Source organism: Clavelina lepadiformis, chromosome 4, assembly GCF_947623445.1.
Source record: "Clavelina lepadiformis chromosome 4, kaClaLepa1.1, whole genome shotgun sequence".
NCBI classification, from domain to species: domain Eukaryota; kingdom Metazoa; phylum Chordata; class Ascidiacea; order Aplousobranchia; family Clavelinidae; genus Clavelina; species Clavelina lepadiformis.
This window is the reverse complement of record NC_135243.1, coordinates 20,081,545-20,100,999: the sequence shown is the minus strand read 5'-3', so window position 1 is coordinate 20,100,999 and position 19,455 is coordinate 20,081,545. Positions and strand designations below refer to the sequence as shown.

Genomic DNA, 19,455 nt, shown 5'->3' with positions numbered 1-19,455 from the left:
CTTGAAGCGGGTTCTTTTTGTTTTTAAGTCCTTACATTCCTAAAAAAGTAGGCTATTTGATGTGTCATCGCATTCCCTGTTTCCATGAAATTCAGATATTGACTAACTAAGGTATCGTTCCGTTTAAAAGGTTACGAGCTCGACAAGTTGGGATCTCCTGGCGTAACCTGTTTGATTCGGCCGCAATGTACGATAAATCAGTTATGAAATTGTTACAACAAAGTAAACTGTACACTACACAGGTTCAAATTGTCTACATAATCAGACCCGAGCGGATAGTAAAACATATTCAAAGTACATTCACCAAATCAGCACATGCTTTATGTGAACTACTATTAAGCGTAGTTCATGACGACCAAAGAGCGATTTACAGAATGATATCACCAATACTTCACACAAAACAGTATCTAAGAAGCTAGCTGACCAAATTTATTCCTAGATTGGTTTGCAAGAGCAAAAGCACATCGAGGGTTTCGACTGTTTCGGTCACTGTTGTAAACAGAACTTCTATTTATAGCAAATACAAATTGTGATGATGAGAGTCTATACGTGGACTTGATAGGAGAAAATGTATCGGCCAAATCTCTGAATATGTTTCTTTAAGTCTTATAACAGAGATAAAGAAACTGACAAACAAAAATCGCATTAATTGCTGGAATGGGTCTGGGAGTGATTTTGATTTCGAAAACAAAAGCGCATAAAATGAGAGCCACCAAAACAATTTCAATTAAGAACGATTGTATTAATAAACTATCTTATAACGTGCCATCACAGAGAATTAAAAATTAAAGTTGTTGAAAAGAAGGTGGCTGATCAAAATAAAAAATCTGCCAATTTGATGAAGATATGCAGCCCATATAGGTGATCGTCATCATAATAATCAATAAAATTTATCGTAATATATTAAACATAAGTCACTCAAAAAAAGAGCATTTTATACCTGTCATCGAAAAACTCATATGGAAAATTTTAACGCCGAAAGCTGGTAAGCTTTTCAAATTTAAGACAATAGCCACTAACATGCGCAAAATGAGTGTAAATACTGTCATTTATATCCGTTAAAGAAGGTTATCAGCTCATCACGCATTTTATTGAAACGAAAACAAATCAGTTGCTCCGAAAATCGCGAGCAAACAATGACGTTGACGTGAGAGAATTAAGTGATTGTTATAGAAAATAAATATTTTATGCATTTGGAACAAAAAATTCAAAATCCTTAGAATCGTCCGCGTATCATGCTCAGTGGCCTTTGATTGCCATATGTTGCTGTCAATTTGCATCGGGTTCAATGCAGAAAGACTTTTATATGCATAACGCTATGGTACAGCATTATTCGGATCTGTCTTGATGGATAAGAAACGTGTTTGTTTTCACAACACAATCTTTAACCCCGTCGGAACCTTATCAGTTAGAGGAAAATCGCATCGTCATAAAACTTTGCAAGCGGACACATTATTTTTGCTTATTTAAGATGAAGCTCCCATTTTGTGAAGGTTTAAAGATTGTTATCAAGTCGCCTGTCGTGCATCAGGCTAAGACCGAAATAGAAAATTACGTTTTCAGCTAAATATTCACAACTTGATTGCAGGCATTTCATATGAAATAGGACCAAAGTTAAATCTCCCAAGTAATATAATGTAGAGTGATGTTTTCCATATTGCAATTATTCTGTATATGCAGTAGTGGGTGCGTGTTTACAACAAATTCAAATTAAAATGTTAGATATTTTGGATCAGGGAAGACGCAGCCGTGTCTGAAACAAATCGTATACCTGTATAAATGTTGTTTTAACATAATCGCGACAAATATTGCAAATTCTGAACTTTTTTGCTGAATAAAGCCCAAACCTAAAACGATTGTGGCCTGTTAAGAACCATACATGTGTGTATGTTGACAATACCACGACCTTTTGACTGTGCATATAAGTAACATGTTGGATTTCACAGCAAAAGTCTAGATTACCGAAGTGAACTATCACCTTACAAACTGATCATTAAAAGTCTTTATTTATTATGAGTATATGACCTAGCGCCCTAGCACAAGGAAACATGTTTTTGTTTTTCTCTAACACAAATGATTGCATGTACATTCACAGCTGTTCGGGAGGATCGTTCTATTAGATCCAAAACGAGCCAACTGTATAAGGGTGTATCGTGGATAAATTTGCGTATGTTTTTGACAGATTTCAATTGCTTGTATATAGCTGACACATCTATCAAATGTATTTCCTCACTAGTTCTAATTTTGCTATTTTTTCTGTTCATTTATTTAAATCAACTTTGCAACTCGTGGACGAATATAGAGTGCATTCTGCAGATCTTTATCCACAAATTTCCTATTGGTTGAAAGTTATTAGTTTAAAAACTGTTCTTAAAAAAGCTGCATCATTCTCAAGATATTTCAATAAGTCCTGGGGGCACCGACCGATGTAGAAAGTTCAGCAGAGGTTCGTAGATTTTTAGATAAAGGGCGAAAACGGATTAGGGTCGAGCGATATGCTCTTTCTAAACCTGGTTCTCACGGTGACGCCGTATGCACGCTTTCAGCGTAAAACTAAACAAAATCATTCTGATTTCTGAAAGTTAATTACTCATTTTCACTCTTTACGTGGTGAGGTCAGTTGGAAGTTGGAACCGTTGACAGATGTCCAGTGGATGGCTTACATTTCTTCGGCGTGTCTCTCACATACAGACATCGGACATTTTTGGCACGAGGTTGCCATTGTTAAATTTCACTTGAAAGCAAAGGCTTGTGAAGTGTCCCAATTACGTATATACTTTAACAAGAGTCTGAACTAAACTTTATCTTCTGTAATTAAAGGATTCTGTATCATGGTCTTTGAAACGTGAAGACAATCTTACTCTATATGTTGAAACAACAGACAAGCGTAAAGTATATATAGCATAAAGTGATTTTCGATTTAACTTATATTACAATAACCAACTGTAGCACTCGCGAAGTACACCAAGCTAAACACGCAATGATTTACGGTCTTAACTTAAATTATGACAACGGCTTTCTCTATTGCACAATCAAGCTGAATTAAAATGCTTAATACATCCGATAAGTTTACACAAGCAAGCCAAGACAAACTTGCTGGTGAACGAAGTTATAGCAGCTAAGGAGTGCCCGTTTGCATCATTTATTGAATACATCAAAAACAATTCTGTTGGTTGTAGGACAATGCAACGACCAAATAAACCGCGATATATCGCAATTATATATCTACAGTATTATTCCATATATTATCAAAAAATCGAAACTAACTTCTCGCGGTATACACATATTTTTCATAACGAAGGCAGTCTAAGCAGTAGTAATTTAGAATGACACGCTGCGTTTAGAAAACATAACAATTACTCATCAACCAGCATTGAAATAGCTTATACATAGAAACCTACAACGGAAAGCGAAACGCAAACACGAAACGGAATGAATTATGGAAGAAGTCAGTACGAATACAGCAGAAGTTTATTTCAAATTACTTCTCACTACCGCCACTTGTCGGCCGCTTTTTCACAGGTCACGATTCAGCAAGCTTTGGGGATAAGTGATTTGTAGAATCATTCTGTGGATAAAATGATTGAATCTTGAAGTTTTTTGTAGTAATAGCGTCATATTTTAATACAGCCTACGATCTTTAACTATGTTTAATAGGGTCATTAGCATATTCCAGTGGTTTTAATCTTATTTTTACGACAACAAGGAGTGAAAAATCAGGTTTGAAGACTGGAATTGTTAGATGTTATAAAAAATGTAAAAATGTAAATCTACCTTCTAATCTAAATCTAACTTAAATTAAACCCTAGATAACTAAAATCAAGCGTTTGCATACCAATTTTTCTAACCCTGGGTTTCTCAAGCAGGGGTCATGGGGTCTTTCTTAGGGGGCCACAAGCAGATGCCTCACTAGTGAGCTATGGTGTAGTAGTAATGGAAGTCGAGGCAAAGCGGGACACAAGTTTCTCACGTTTTTGTGCTTATGCTTGCCGTGCAAAATTTACGGCTCGACAGCTACTGCAGATGCAGTAGTGAAGCAAAAAAGTGTTTTGCAATCAACAATTTGCATTTTTTATTGATGAGCAAGGGGCACGGATTTTGAGGGTCACTATAAGGGGGCTACGAGCCATGAAAGGTTGAAAGCCACTGTCCTAACATAACCGCCTATCTGTACCTATGAGTGACGTGACCTACTTTCGGTGAAATGATCACTCTCTTAACTTAAAGGTTTACGTTTCAGCCCAATGATCATTCAAAATGTACGTAAATGCATATTGACCTCGCCGCATTTCATGCTGTTCACTGTAATTTAAAACAACAACAAAATCTTTAAATACGCTTTAATTTATGGCTATAATGAGTAACATTTATCATCAATCGTTTCATCATTCATTCGTTTTTTTAAAATACTCTTCAAAACTGCTTTACAACTGTAAAATGTTTGTTTAGTTTGAGCAATAGAACTGAATATATTTAACGATTGAACATATAATTGCTATCGGTGATTATGTTCCATTTTAGATGATTTGAATGTGTGTAGATGGTCGTGTTTAGAATTAAACACTACGGATACTATTTTAACTGTTGCGCCTTATCTAGCAGGAAAATATCTTTCCGGTATAACTGAAAATTTTGACATCATTTCCGGGTGCTTCTTATTGAAGCGACACGATTTCCTGCAACGACAGCGTTAGGAGTCCGATAGGCTTAGCTTGTTTGCAGTCGGTTTAATATAAATGTAACATGTGAAAAAGGAACGGTACAACAACTTTTTGAAAAGCACTTACGAGAAGTGAAAGTATCGGAGTAGAAGTTTGATGTTTTGCCAGACATGATGAACACTCGATGAGACACCATGTGCAGTTAAAACATGGACAGATACATTATTAGAAGTAAAATTAAGTTTTCCTATTATTTGTAGATGTTTTAAGTGATAGTTAAGTTTGATTTGCTACTACTGAATGGCTTAAGAAACTTACGAGAGCCTACATTAGTCGCATTACATGTGTTAATAATATTAATACCAACACTAGATGAAGGCATCGCCTCAACAAATAAATCTTATCGCTTTAAAAGTATTATCGTTTACTTTGCGCTATGGGCTGTGCAGGCTACAAACCGTTTACGACTTACATTGCACAAGAGATTTTCAAGAAATAAAAGATTTTCTTTTAAATACATAACAGAAACTTAACAGTATTGTGTAAGTCCTTGCATTTAAAACAACATGTTTTCATTGTGTTCCAAATTGGAAAAAGAAAATGTCAACAGCTTGGTGGAAAGTACACGTGACCTTTGCGTTTCCAAAGGGATTCTTATGCGGAAAAGAGATGGCCCATCTTCAACAAAGGTTTGTATTTTAACAATACAGTAGTTTGTTTCATGATGCATATATACGGACTGTTGATATTAACAGTACAGCGTTTTTAAGTTTATACTCACCATCACCCCTATCATCATAAATTTCAAAAAAACTTAGATAAAAGTTTGTTTGAAAAACGAACAACTTGTTTAAACTCATTGAAACCAGTTGCGAATGCTGGCCTATAATGCATATATTGACATATAGGCTACATATGTTGACATCTTTGACAATACTGATAACTTAGTGCCTTGGAACGAGGTTAACTGCGAACAATGCGTGCTACTGTAATATACCCATACTTTAGCTCCGAGTGTCTGCATCCGTTAAAGAGCGTGGTTGACTCACTTTATGGACTCACTCACAAATACCTAACTTATTACCTTGTTGGTTTCCTGTTGTTTGTAGACATACATGTGTGTTCCATGTTCTTTGTTACCTTCACCTATCCCCAAAGATGGATTTCAACTCTTGACATTTTTACAACCTCACATCAATAAGTTGATACATGATGTTAGCCAGGACGATGAATTTATGTCAGCTGCTTTTAAGAAGTGAGAGTGATACGTTAAGCAATTTTTCGTTAGCGTTTAATGCTCATTTCTTATAAACTCCACGAAATTTAAAGCTGTTAATCCCATTCATAGCGTTATCAAAGTTGATGATTTCACCAAGAGGCTGTATGATATTTACAAAGCTTCAAAGGCATCTGGTAAAAAGGTAAGTACCCATTGTACTTTCAACTTGGGCAGAAAGTTTTTCAGTTTTGCCATATACTTTTGTATAAAGTTTTCTCCAGCTTCATAACGACTATCTTAAAATATCTACTGTATGTAACGTGTGGCTTGTTACTGGTAAATATTCTGTGCCACCGTGTAAAAGTTGTAAAGTGCAATATATTATTATAGAACGAGAAAAACACTAATTTGCTTTATTATATTTATGCCTAGAGTTTAGATTTCGGGATTTTGCGATCTGATTACATGTTTCAATGCATTGCGGACAAGAGTGGAAAAGAACTTTTCGTTCCCAAGCAAATTGAAATAAATACCATTGCTTCAGGTAGCGTAAAACTTGGCAGTGGACTGAGTTCTGTCCATTCTGATGTCTTACAATATGCAAAAATAAAAGAACTTACTGCTCATCTGCCTAAAAATGAAAGCTTAAGTAGAGTTGCCCATGGATTTTTCACCGCTTGGAAAGATTACGGCAACCCAAATGCCATTATCTTAATCTTATACAACGAAAATAAACCAAACATTTTTGATCAACGAGCTGTGGAATATGCAATTTATGACCTCGATGAACACATCATAGTGAGAAGAAAGACATGTTGGGATCTTATTGCAAGCATCGCACTATCACCAGATGGCAAGCTCTTTGTGTGAGTGCTTTTATCGAATTACAGTATATCCACAAATGTGTTAAATATTCATAAAGAACACGCATGATGTCTTGTAAATTTTTGATACTTCACCATAGTGACGACGAAGAAGTTGCCATCGTTTACTTTCGAGTTCTTTACACTGCAGACGATTACACCGGTGAGCAGGTACTTGTCTAAAAACAATCTTGTATACAAAGAAACTTTCACATAACATAAATCTATTTTATGCATTGCTGTTGAAAATCTAATGTTTCTGCAAGCTGTAACATAATCTTAAATTGTTTAAACACGATTGCAGTTTTGGGATGTTCGCCTCAAAGTCGAAATGAGTCGTGCCATACTTTGTCCCAGTATTGGCTACCAACTTGCCGGATGCAAAAAGATGCAAGAAGTCCTGGCAAAACCTGATGTTCTTGAAAGATTTATTGATGACGTCGACGTTGTCCAAAAATTAAGGAGCACTTTTGCTGGATTCTATGAGTTAGAAATGGTAAATTAATTTCAATGTTTTTTTTTCGCAAATGCCAAGTAAAATCATAAATAATCTTTATTATTTCATGCAATTTAAAAAAAATGTAATTACATTTAGCAAGATATATTTTAAGTAAAATAAAAAACAATGTTTTTGTAAATTTGTTTTGTATGTAAACCTACATTCAAAATTTATGCTTCATTGTTGATCACCGAATTTAGTATCTTCTCTTTATATTTAAATAGAAAGGCTTAATTTGCTATTTGTCATTGCTTTTGATTTCCTTTTTTTTCATTTTGGCTGAAAATTTTGTTTTATTTTTGTTTGTATTTCTTGCTGCTGCTGATGTTGATGTTCAGACTTTATGACGTACACAGAACCATATACTGTAGATTTTACACTTAACAGAATTCTGATGGCAACCATGCTGTGCAGATGGCTCTCACAAATCCTGACCTTTATGTTTTAAAACCACAGCTGGAAGGAGGAGGTGAAATCTTTAAAACAGATGTCTCATTCGATTAGAAAAGTTTCAAAGTATTTTCTCTATCAACCACCTGACTACATAGAAAAGCTTTTGTTTATTTCTCTTTTAAGGGAACAACATTTATGGTGAAGATATAGTGACTTTACTCTGTGAGATTGGCAACGATGAAAGACGATGTGCTTATATTTTGATGGAAAAAATCTGCCCAATACCATTGGATAATATATTTGTTACTGCTAGTGGTCACCAAAAAGTACAAGCTATAAGCGAGTTAGGAATATTTGGTGTAATACTGGCGTAAGTTTTGTTAGTATGCTTTTTTATTGCTCAATATATTACTGTAGCTCGTTTGACACCAAAATAGCATTTGGTAGGAAAGGAATAATTGAAAGTTTTGAAGCATTGTTTTTTTGTGAACAAAATTCGTGTTTGAACTCAAGTTTTGGTTTTGCAGACGAGGAAATGATGTTATTGAAAATTATTCTGCTGGTCATCTTCTGCGTTCAAAGTCCCACGAACATAATGATGGAGGTATTAGTAGCGGCCTAGCCGTACTAGATTCACCCTTTCTTGTCTGAAATCAGCTTTTGCAACTGTATAGTAGTTACACAGTTATTGAAGACCATTTTTGAACAAACGATTCAGATTCAGAATAAACCAAACAGACCAACACCTCTTATGGACACCTATTTTTACCGTGAGGCGTGGGAAGGTAATGTCAACAGCACAATGTGCAATAGAACTACAGTGGGATGGAATTTCAGTGGTCTATTAAACTGCCTTTTACTGGCATCATTGTTGGGATACGATGTTCGATGTGTCGAGGAAACCGGAGCCAAAATAGGAACAAAAATCTGCATTTTCTGTTGATGAGCAGGAAGAACACGGATTTTGAGGGTCACTATAAGGGAGCCACGAACCACGAAAGCTTGAAAGCCACTGTCCTAACATAACCGCCTATCTGTACCTATGAGTTATGTAACCTACTTTCGGTGAAATGATCACTCTCTTAACTTAAAGGTTTATATTTCAGCCCAATGATCATTCAAAATGTACGTAAATACATATTGACCCCGCCGCAATTCATGCTGTTCACTTTAATTTAAAACAACAACAAAATCTTTAAATACCCTTTAATTTATGGCTGTAACGTGTAGCATTTATCATCAATCATTTCATCATTCTTTCGTTTATTGTCCTTAAATACTCTAGTAATTACCTACTTAAGCATGTTGTACATTAGTTTGTAACTTATACACATTATTATCTTGAGTACAGACTTGTCAAGATATTATCAACCTTTTAGTTTTAGCCTGAGCCAGAGCCTACAGATTCTACTTTTGATACCGTACAAAAGAGGTCCAAAATCGAATATTTGCCGACAATTAAAACCGCTTTATAACTGTGAAGTATTTGTTTAGTTTGAGCAGTAGAACTGAATGTATTTAACGATTGAACATATAACTGTTGTCAGTGATTGTGTTGATCTGAATGTGTACAGATGGTAGTGTTTAGAATAAGACATTAAAGACACTATTCTAATTGTTGCGCCTTATCTAATTACAGTACATCCTTTCCGGGTGCTTCTTATTGAAGCGATACGATTTCCTGCAACGACAGCTCTAGGAGTCCGATAGGTTTAACTTGTTTGTAGTCAGTTTAATATAAATGTAATAATGTGGAAAAGGAACGGTACAGCGAAGCATTAACGAGAAATGAAGGTGTCAGAGTAGAAGTTTGATGTTTTGCCAGGCATGATGACCACTCGATAAGACACCATATTGAATAAAAACATGGACAGATACATTATTAAAAGTAAAACTAAATTTCTATTCTTTGTAGATGTTTTAAGTGGTTGTAGGAAATTCAGGAACAAAGATAAGCAAAGTCACACAACCTCATTGCTAAAATAAGTTCGTTTGTCACAATGCTAACGGTGTAGTGTACGAAGAAGAAAAAAACACTTGTCCCAAGCAGAAACAAAGCACAAGAAAGAATTAAGATCAATCGAGGCGAGTTAACAAAGGGAATATTTCAATACACTCGATTTCAAAAATATTGGAAAATTTCGTAGTGATTATAAATGTTAAATTCAAGAAGCATTACTTATTAAGCAGCTGAATCCTCGGCTAAGCAAACAGGCATTCGAGAATGGTATTCATTGTTTTTGAAAATTTACTTAAGACCAAAACATAATGTCATGCCTAGCAACATGCAGTTTACCGCTATGTACCTCCTTTCTTTAACTTTCATAATCTCCCAAATCGTTACAAACGCATTGCTGCCATTATTTTGTTTTCTGCTCGCTAGTAACCCTTGATAACCCCTGGTACTTACTTAATTATATTTATCACTATTTTTCTGTCTTGTAATATTGTAAAATATTAATATCCGTTAATGAACCACTTCAATTTTTTCTGGCTTTGACAAAAACCAAATGTTGTTTGAAACATATTAGCTTTTGTTTAATAATTCTATATTGTGAATCGTGAATTTTAGCTAAGCTACTTCTTTAACATACAGGCTTGGTTTACTGAAAGTACCCAGATATTTTGAAAAGTTCTGAAAAGTTTCTGAAAAAAAATTTCTGAAAAGTTAACCTGGTGCGAACTTAACCGAGATTATGCTGTAAATACGTCGGTACCTGAAAAATGTTTCAAAAAGAAACGTTTTTGTAGTGATTTGAATCAAGTAAATAAATATAACGTTTCGTTTAAAGAACAAGAATAAGGTATAGTTAAAGGGTGCCTAAGTGCGTAACTAAAAGGTCCGGTGTTACAAAGCCTATAACTTAACTTCCGATTGATGTATTTATATTGGCCATGATAAATACTAAGGTACAGCTTAACATCGTTAGAGTTGGCACTCGGCGCTAAGGCCTAGTTCCGAACAGCTAACTGACTCAAAGATACGAATGCTTCACTATAGATAACATGTTGTAAGCTACTGTGGTAAGTACATGCTGGTAAGTACAGCACAGCATATTATTTGTGTAACCTTTGTTTGTGATAAACATCCACTGCAACCTAATTGTGGAGTCATTTTATGTCCAAAAGACTTATGTCATCTTTACTACCATAACTGATTCAGAAGACAAAGCGTGTTCATTTCACGTGGAAACGTCATAAATTCCGTCACCTTCATCATAATTGTAGCAGCAGGTTTGCTAAATTTTTTGTCAATAAGTGCTTCGTTACAAAACATGTTTGAAAAATCCTTTCCCGGCATACTTACTGACAACTATCAACTTGTTTTTTAGATTTAACTGTTTCTCACTTATGAAGATTTTTACAGACAAAGCTTTCGCTTAGAGTATGATTAGGAAAGCGTTTGTGACCGCTTTTATATATTCTGTACTTGTGATATTGGCTGTTGTATTATGGTCCGTCTATAGAACACAGACTACTACACTCTATGAACATGCTTCATCAAAACAGGCCCAGGCTATATATCAGCCAGCGCCAATTCCAGTTAAACACACATCGAAAAAGATCGACCTGCAAAAACCTCCTCTAATTTTATATTGGGGATATCCTTGGCATGATAAACGCAGTGGAGAGCCAGAAGGACAAAAGATAGGCATTTGCGACACAACCTATGACCGAAATAGAATAGTTGAAGCAGACGCTATCGCTTTTCATTACACAACCATTCGTGCAGAAGACTTGCCTTGGAAATATTACAGGTACTTATACGTGGCTAAGCTCTTGCTTAGCTTAGTAGATCTCAAAGAACGTGAACTTGACTGGCTCGACTTAAAAATTTAAAAAGCAAATGGAAATAAATAAAGAAAACGAAATAAACATCTGTAAAAGGCACCAACAACTTAGTCTACGTAAAATAATTTAAATCCATTTTTTTGTTCTAGTAAATTTATTGTTTTTTACTTTCTATTTTACTTGCTACCGTCCTAAATCATACGGAAGAGTTTATTTCTTTGTTCTAATAAATTTCTTTTTTTTCTATCCTACTTTTCTTTCTATCCTCATATAGGTCCAGCCAACATTGAGTTTTTAAACGCTTGTAAAAAAAGTAATAGTATATAATAAAACTACCTGTTCTACAATAATAAACTGTTTACAAACTAGATAAAATTCATTGCTTTTTCCGTACATAGCATAAGCTTCTTACCTTACTTATGATAAATGTAAAAACAACGATTTAGGCCATTTTGACTTCGTTATCATTAGGTCTGTTGTGGTTTCATTTTTTTGTAACCTGTTTAACTCACCTCACTCAATCATATGTGGGACTAATATTACATATGGGACAGACGTCATATGCGAGACATTGATGAATATAAACGTGTGGTTTCAATCTGAAGCTTCTGAGAATGGTGCGTCGCTTCTTTTAATCGCTTTTTCTAACAAATATGACAATTTAAGACCAAAAGAAAAAAAGTTGTATATTATCCGACATGGTATAACTTATAACACAACGTTTTGCCTCGAAAATATGCCAAAACCTGTTGCAATATATCTATACGTTAAAACTGGGTTTACTTTGAAACTTCTCGACAGCATTTTAGCCACATAACTCTCTTTGCAGCTTTTAATAATTAGCATTTTGTGAGTTATTGATTATATTATTGAGTAAGTGTGTAAATAGTTTTTGAAAACTCGACCGACCCGACTGTAATACCAAAAGACCCGAAAAAGATATTTAATAGTTACTGTACAGCACAAAAAATTACACGGTTCAATTTATATGTAAGCTTCTTTCATTTTAGCTGACGTCAGCTGGACAACAGGCAGCTCAGTTGACTTTGAAAAAATCTCCGGGCCTCGCAAACCATGCCACTTTTGTTAAAATTGCTAGAATTTCATTTTTCAAACGCTTTGATAATATCAAAAATGGAAGGTTTCAATTTTATCATAGAAAAAAAAAACTTTTACGTCCAAAACTTACCTAATATTAGGCTATATGAGTTAGCACCCCTGGTGCTTCAACATTGGTGTAAGACAAGTAATAGTTAGCCCATCAAATACAAGGCACAAATGGTGAACTAAAGACATTTAGTTCTCCCAACATTTCATTAACACGTTCGCATTGTATTCATTAGGGAAATGGAAAACGTATTTTAATTTTTTCGAAAGTATAGAATTCGCAACTTGCTGAATTACATCGAAGCAATTGTCACGGGATTAGTTTTATGCACCCGTTTTAGAGCCATCACATTGTACACTGTTTGTTCGCACCACTCTTATAGGTTAATTTAGTCAAATGTGTGGGTCAACTTCTGTTTTTATTCGCATTGTGTCATTCGTATGCACGCTCGTCTGGTTTTCTTATGTTTGCTCACGTGCTGCCGTATTTTACCTATTCATATGTACACACGTTTTTAGTCGATCTCTTGTGACGTCTTACATTGCTACGCCTAGGGCCTAGGGCCTAATTAGTATTTAGCGTCCCGCGTTTATTTTCTCATTGCGTGACAACAGTGGAATCTGTGTTTGTGTGGTGTTGCGCTCGGCTGGGCGAGTGTTAACCCTAGGACTACCACAGGGGTCAATTGACCCTTTTGCAATTTTTTTTTTTATTTTAACAAGAAGTGTTTTCTGCTAGGAACCTCAAACTTTTTTACTTTTATTCTTTCTGGTTATTTGACACATCATCAACACGACAATCGAAATTTTTTTTCAAAACAGGTGTTTTGGAATGAAAAACGGTGAATTACCACAGGGGTCAATTGACCCCTAAGCCGAAAATATTCATTTGTTCAGTTACATTTCGAAACAACTTTTACACACAGGTGTACTACACGTTCCACAAACAAACTTTGAAAAGTTATAACATTGTACCCTTGTTTTGTTTGACTGGCATATTTTACATTTGGTTCTTTATTGAGTGGTAATTCTTCTTCAGCATGTTCTCGTGTGCGTTTCAGATGAAAAACTTGCGGAACTGTACGTCTTCTGTTTTTCTCTGCTAGGCACAGCTTTTCAGCCAGTTCGATAATAAAATCCCTCCTCTTTTTAATTGTTATTTGCACATCTTTGCATATTACGTATGCATCCAGTGTCACAATGTCCAACAAGTTGAAAAATGCAGCAAGTGGCCATCTTCGTGATGCTGCTTTAGTAGAGTAAGCGCGGAGCATTTCATCAGCGGTATCCACTCCACCCTTACTATCGTTGTAGTCTAGAATAGCCCTTGGTTTCTTCTTGGCTTTATCATCTACCTCCATAACATTGTGAAGTGAAGAAAGTAGATACACTACTTTATTCTTCTTCGCCTTATAACTGAGAAGCATAATATTTTCTTGGGAATGTGTGAAAACAAATTTTGAAGTGTACAGTGGCGTATTTTTTCCAAGCTGAACATCAGAGGGAATTTCTCGGCGATGGGATCTGATAGTGCCAATAATTGTAGTGTTCCTCTCAAGTAACTTCCTAGCAAGAGCCAATGATGTAAAGAAGTTGTCAGTAGTTACATTGAGCCCACAGTTCTTGTAAGCTTCCATCAACGACAATACCACATGCTCCCCAAGTCCACCTTCCCGGTCTTCTTTTCCAACATAAGGAAAAGCTTTCAAAACGTAGTAGGTCGTAGCATCGCACAACATCCAAAACTTTATACCAAATTTCGCTGGCTTTTGGGGCATGTACTGTATGAATGAGCATCTAAATGTTGATACGAATATAAATTGATACAGAGAGTACAGATATGGTAATTGTATGCAACAACAAGTATATGTAGCCTTACCTTGGTCTGCAAGGGAAAAGTTGCTCATCAACTGTAACATGTGAATGAGGAAAATAAGACTTTTGGCAGTTGTCCATCACTGCATTCCACAAATCTCGAATTGCCGCAAACTTGTCAGTTGTCATTTTGTCAAACTTGTCATTTTGTGTTGGAAACTCAGGTGCCCAAATGGTACCATCTCTACTGACTATCTTCTCTCTTTTTTGCGAAGTAGGGACATCATTTTCCGAACTACTTTCTTCTTGCACAACATCTTGCTCTATGTCAAACTCTTTGTCAATCTCACGTATGCTTGGTTCTGGCTAATCAAAGTCTTCTTCATCTGAGTCTTCATCAACTCGAAGAATTCGAAGAACTTCTTGGAAATTATACCTTCTATCTGCTGTAAACCTAGACATAGTAGATAACTGCACACTACAAATTACAATTTAGCATTTGCCCTAACAGTAGCAACAGCGTTAAAGTCTGAAACAAAAACCGGTGTCTGAGACTAATAGCTACAGAATGTCTGTAAAACACAGTAAAGGCCGCTATCTAACGCTCAACTATGAAATTTCAGATACTCGTTGGCTAGGAATGCTGTAAGATTACTGGTATCCTTCAAGCAACTTTACAAGGCTATCAACTAGATTAGTTTCTTGCTGCTTGTTATCAATGACAAATTCATTGTCTTCTGCAAAGTTTGCGCCGTCAAAAAGTCACTGCATTTATCTCAAAATCACGATAAGCACTTCAAAAAACTAAGCAAATTATTTAAATCCAGAGAACATTGACTTCACACAATGATATTGTTAGTGTGCAAAGCGAAACAATTAAAACAGTGTGATGTCATTAAAGACAAAGGTCACAATGTCTAATCTAATTTCTATAAAAATATATGAGAAAAATGGTGATATTTCGTTAAAAAGCCTTCATATTAAACGCAAGGGTCAATTGACCCCTTTGGTAATTCTCGAAGTAAAAAATTCTAGTAGTTCTAGGGTTAAGGCAGTCTACATTTGGACTTTTTAGAAGAAAGACGGTTGTTTTTTCTCTAAGAAATGCTATTAAAAGTTAGTAAAGCAAAAGGAGCTAATTGACTAGCTGTAAAGCGGGAAGTTTCTTGGCTAAGGAAAATCCTGTTTACACGATTACTACGTGAACAATTGTAATTCTATACTATACGCAAAGGTTTAAATACAATAACTTACTCGTTGATTGGATGAGGCCAACCCGAATGGATTAAGGAAACGTTAGCAGAAATAAATTTCTGAATTTCACCATTTGTGCGTTGTATGTTGCATTTGATGTTAATATGCCTGATGGCAAGCCAATCAAAGTATTTTTGAATTAGGGTTAGATTTTCGAATATATAGCTTTAACTTATAACTTATAGTATTGATGAAACCATATTCAAGACATGGCCATATCTATAGCCACTTATAAAAGAAATTGATCTAAACCTTAATAAATTGACAAAATAAATCTGACTACGTCAAAAATGTTATTAAACTTTAGTAAATTTGTCATTTTTGTGACGGACATTTATTTGGTTGCAGAAATCCTAAACAGTTGTTTGTGTGGTGGTCAGCTGAAGGTCCTGCCATTTTGCGTCATGACGGAATAAAACTAGAAGGCTATGACGGTTTTTTCAACTGGACCTGGACCTACCGCCGAGATGCGGACGTTGCGCGTAATTACGGATATCGGGGTCACGTTATCAACTCTGTAGCGAAAGGAAAGAAAGTTGTCGATGAATTGGTCGCGGCAAAAACTGATTTAGCGGTAAGCATTTGAAGTGTTTAACACATATACAATTAAAAATATTGTTTAAGAAATTGTTGAAAGTACTATAACTTCGTGTTACTTTTTTTTGTTTTCTTGTTTTCAATATGTAAAGCATTATAGTGTATATATATTTATATATATATATATATATATATCTATAAATATATATATGGTTAATATATTTGTCCCGGTGTTATGATCATTGATTAAGTTTTCGGCACACATTTTGCAACGTTAAATATGCTTGCTTCATTTTCGCTTATACCCAATATATTAGCTTCTCGTTGTATTTGCCAAGTGTTTACATGTCATAAAGCCGAACTGTACATGAGATGTACTGCATATATGTATGTATAAAATGTTTTTGAGAAGCTTTTGCGTGCTGTGATGATTTTTAGCGGTAAAATCACTTTTTATTATCATTAAACCACCTTTGTGAAACAAAGTTTAATTTGAAAGCAGGAAAATATGCCTGTATATTAAGTTATAAATGCCCTATAAAAATTATTGGCTGTCCTTGTGCACATTGTTAGGAGTGGTGATTTGTTGATCGAGGCGTTCAGTCGGGACGTATTTTGTATAGCTCATGAACATATTTATTGCTACAACCAGTTATTTTAACCTTAAAGGTGCTATGTATACCTAAAAAGAATTCTTTGTTGCGTTTGTGGCAAACACAGCATTTCCTTCATCAAAGTAATGACAACATTAAAATATTTTAACAACTATGATGGATCTAATGAACCGTATCTTTTAGTTCCATTTGTATACTTTCGTTTAATTTCCTCTGTGCAATACCATATCATTGTTTTAAAAATTTTCCCAATTTCGAAAGTAATCACCTGTTTATGAAACTTTTTATTTAAGGCAAGGGAGCTTGCGGCATAATCCGTTTTCTGTTTCACGTAAAACGTTGGTGTTTGTTACATTTATGAATAGGTATCAATGCAGTAAAATATATACGTTGTTATACAATATACTCTTCTATTTCATCATGCTTTATGTATAATCGTTTAGGTTTGGATAGTTAGCGGATGTGATTACACACACGGTGCTAGAATGCGAATGAAATACGCAAAGGAGATGCAAGAAGCCGGTCTTAATTTCACAGGATACGGAAAATGCTTTGATCGACCTGTACCGAGAACCAAAGACTTTACTTATCCTCATGATACTATAAAAAATTACAAATTTTATCTGTCCTTTGAAAACGCGTTGCATTGCACTGACTACATCACTGAAAAGTTTTGGGACAACGCCTTGAGAAGTGGGGCCGTCCCAGTAGTTTGGGGACCAAAAAAGGAAGACATTCTTAGAGTTGCTCCTTTGGACTCTTTCATATTTGTCGAAGATTTTAAATCACCCAAGGACTTGGTCGAATATTTATTGTACTTGGATAAAAACGACGCAGAATACCGAAAGTTTTTCAGTTGGAGAGAAGATGAAAGCATGACTGATGAAAAACTGATCAAATTAACAAAGACGAAGTACCCTAACCTGGACGTGCAAATGTCACTGAAGAACTTTTGTGATAAACTATTGGAAAACAATCATACAAAAGTTATTTCTTCCCTGAAGAAGGAATTTTGGGATTCGAATCCCAGTGAATGCCTAATGCCTTAACAACAAAATAAAAACAAAGTATCGTGTCAAAAAAGATACAGTTACATTGCAATGAAAACTTGTCGTGTTTGTCAGAGTATAAGTGATGTAAAATTGTCACGGGATTATTTTTACACACTTGTTTTAAGAAGCACTGCACATTGATACGTTTTTAGTTGTATAATTAGATGTATATTCCACGACGTCTTTTTATATTTATATTAAGATGTATTTCACCCGTATTGTTGTGGTCATAATGTGAGACTGCGTTTTTATATAGCATTAGTCGTCGATATGTCACTTGTGAATCCTTTTCTTGTTAGTAAATTTTCTACACGTCTACACGTTTTTCGCCTTTACCCACAACTTCCCCCCGAGGTATGTTACGCTGCCCGTAATTTCCAATCTGACACCCTAATGATAATAAAATGGTTACGCTGTGTTTTGTTAGAAAAGAGTTGGGTCAGCCTACATTTGGTATTAATATAGAAAGGACGTTTGTTTTTATCAAAGGAGTGCTCATAAAAGATAGGAGAACAGAAACCAGCTAATCGTCTAGCCGTAAGAGCGGGAGGTTTCCTGGCCAAGGAAAATCTTGGTTACAAAATTACTGCTTGAAACGTCAAAACAATAAAATTATACCAACAACGCACATTTTTAATGAATATTTCTTACATTTAAATACAGTATTTAACATGTTGAGTTATCGCAATTTCTTTAGTACGAGTTGATTGTAAAGGGCATAGTAAGTTTGTATGTTTTCGTTTGGTTCCGAGCGTTGTCAGCGTTTAAACGCAATCATTTTGTTTCGCGTCTCATATACAGTATACGTTCACTTTGCGTTTGAAAAACGCTTTACGCTTAATTTTAAACTTCTTGTGGAATGTTTGAACAAAATAAAGATTTCACCGTTGGAAAATACCAGTCCGGGATCGATACTACTGTTACCATATACTTTGAAATGTCATAATATCAATCAGCCATGCACTATCATTTTATAGTGCTGCTACTTTTGATACTTTCCAAAACCATATTTCGATGTTTAATTCAGCACTGGTGTTTTTCTATAATAAAACCAGTTTATTGTTTATAAGGATAAATTATTAAAATCTATAATTTAACAGATTTTAAGAGATGTATAATTGAATTTATGAATTTCTGAATTATTGAATTATTGAATTTCTGTTTCTCCAGAAATAAATTGCTCCATAACAATCTATTTTGATTTAAAGACAACATCTGCGCAAACGCTAACCGTAAAAACGCTTTAACAAACAAAACCAATTCACTTAAAGAAAACTCGGAAATCTTGGTTTAGCGAAATGAGTCTGTTCAATCGCTTTTGGGCATTTTCATTGTACAGTGTTTTGAATGGAATCTTGCCCTTTTGTACAGTGTAGACTGTAGATAGTGTTACACCATCACACGAAAATCGTTTTTGTAACTTAAAGTAACTCCTAAGTAAAATCAACTACTTTATGTGGTACACCGTGAAAAAAATGTATAGTATGATAATAACATCGGCCTATGGAAAGCCTATTACTACGTTCCTTTTATTAGCAGCTACAATCCCGGTAACTAAGCTAGTTGTTGTGCAAGTTCCGGTTGAAAAATACATTTTTTGCCGAATGTGAGACTGTTCAACAACGCCATTGAACAGGAGCAAACATCGT

General features: G+C 35.1%; 2 protein-coding genes across 3 annotated transcripts; both read left to right on the top strand.

Annotated features, from left to right (window-relative positions):
* The first annotated feature begins 5,190 nt into the window (after nucleotides 1-5,190).
* Nucleotides 5,191-9,249, top strand: LOC143452084 (glutathione synthetase-like). 2 transcript variants are annotated; one of them, XM_076952921.1, is made up of 10 exons: nucleotides 5,191-5,350; nucleotides 5,771-5,916; nucleotides 6,010-6,082; nucleotides 6,313-6,424; nucleotides 6,680-6,746; nucleotides 6,845-6,914; nucleotides 7,048-7,239; nucleotides 7,630-7,711; nucleotides 7,819-8,005; nucleotides 8,163-9,249. In XM_076952921.1, exons 1-10 carry the CDS (start codon nucleotides 5,228-5,230, stop codon nucleotides 8,284-8,286), a joined length of 1,176 nt encoding a protein of 391 aa, XP_076809036.1. In that variant the 5' UTR covers nucleotides 5,191-5,227; the 3' UTR covers nucleotides 8,287-9,249. The 2 variants fall into 2 exon arrangements, with proteins under 2 accessions (XP_076809036.1, XP_076809035.1); XM_076952920.1 differs by having other exon boundaries at nucleotides 6,313-6,746; nucleotides 8,163-9,248.
* A 165-nt stretch (nucleotides 9,250-9,414) lies between these two features.
* On the top strand, nucleotides 9,415-18,689 carry LOC143451494 (4-galactosyl-N-acetylglucosaminide 3-alpha-L-fucosyltransferase FUT6-like). Its single transcript, XM_076952101.1, has 3 exons — nucleotides 9,415-11,393; nucleotides 15,952-16,177; nucleotides 17,198-18,689. The coding sequence occupies exons 1-3, from the start codon at nucleotides 11,023-11,025 to the stop codon at nucleotides 17,801-17,803; spliced, it is 1,203 nt and encodes a 400-aa protein (XP_076808216.1). The 5' UTR covers nucleotides 9,415-11,022; the 3' UTR covers nucleotides 17,804-18,689.
* The last annotated feature ends 766 nt before the right edge of the window (nucleotides 18,690-19,455 follow it).

Bases quoted from the DNA above. Each gene is read 5' to 3' on its own strand.
- LOC143452084 (XM_076952920.1), top strand. From the start codon at position 5,228: ATGTTTTCATTGTGTTCCAAATTGGAAAAAGAAAATGTCAACAGCTTG. The intron at 5,351-5,770 runs GTTTGTATTTTA...TGTTGTTTGTAG, and splicing joins ATGGCCCATCTTCAACAAAG to ACATACATGTGTGTTCCATG. The intron at 7,240-7,629 runs GTAAATTAATTT...TACACTTAACAG, and splicing joins GATTCTATGAGTTAGAAATG to AATTCTGATGGCAACCATGC.
- LOC143451494 (XM_076952101.1), top strand. From the start codon at position 11,023: ATGATTAGGAAAGCGTTTGTGACCGCTTTTATATATTCTGTACTTGTG. The intron at 11,394-15,951 runs GTACTTATACGT...ATTTGGTTGCAG, and splicing joins TTGCCTTGGAAATATTACAG to AAATCCTAAACAGTTGTTTG. The intron at 16,178-17,197 runs GTAAGCATTTGA...ATAATCGTTTAG, and splicing joins CGGCAAAAACTGATTTAGCG to GTTTGGATAGTTAGCGGATG.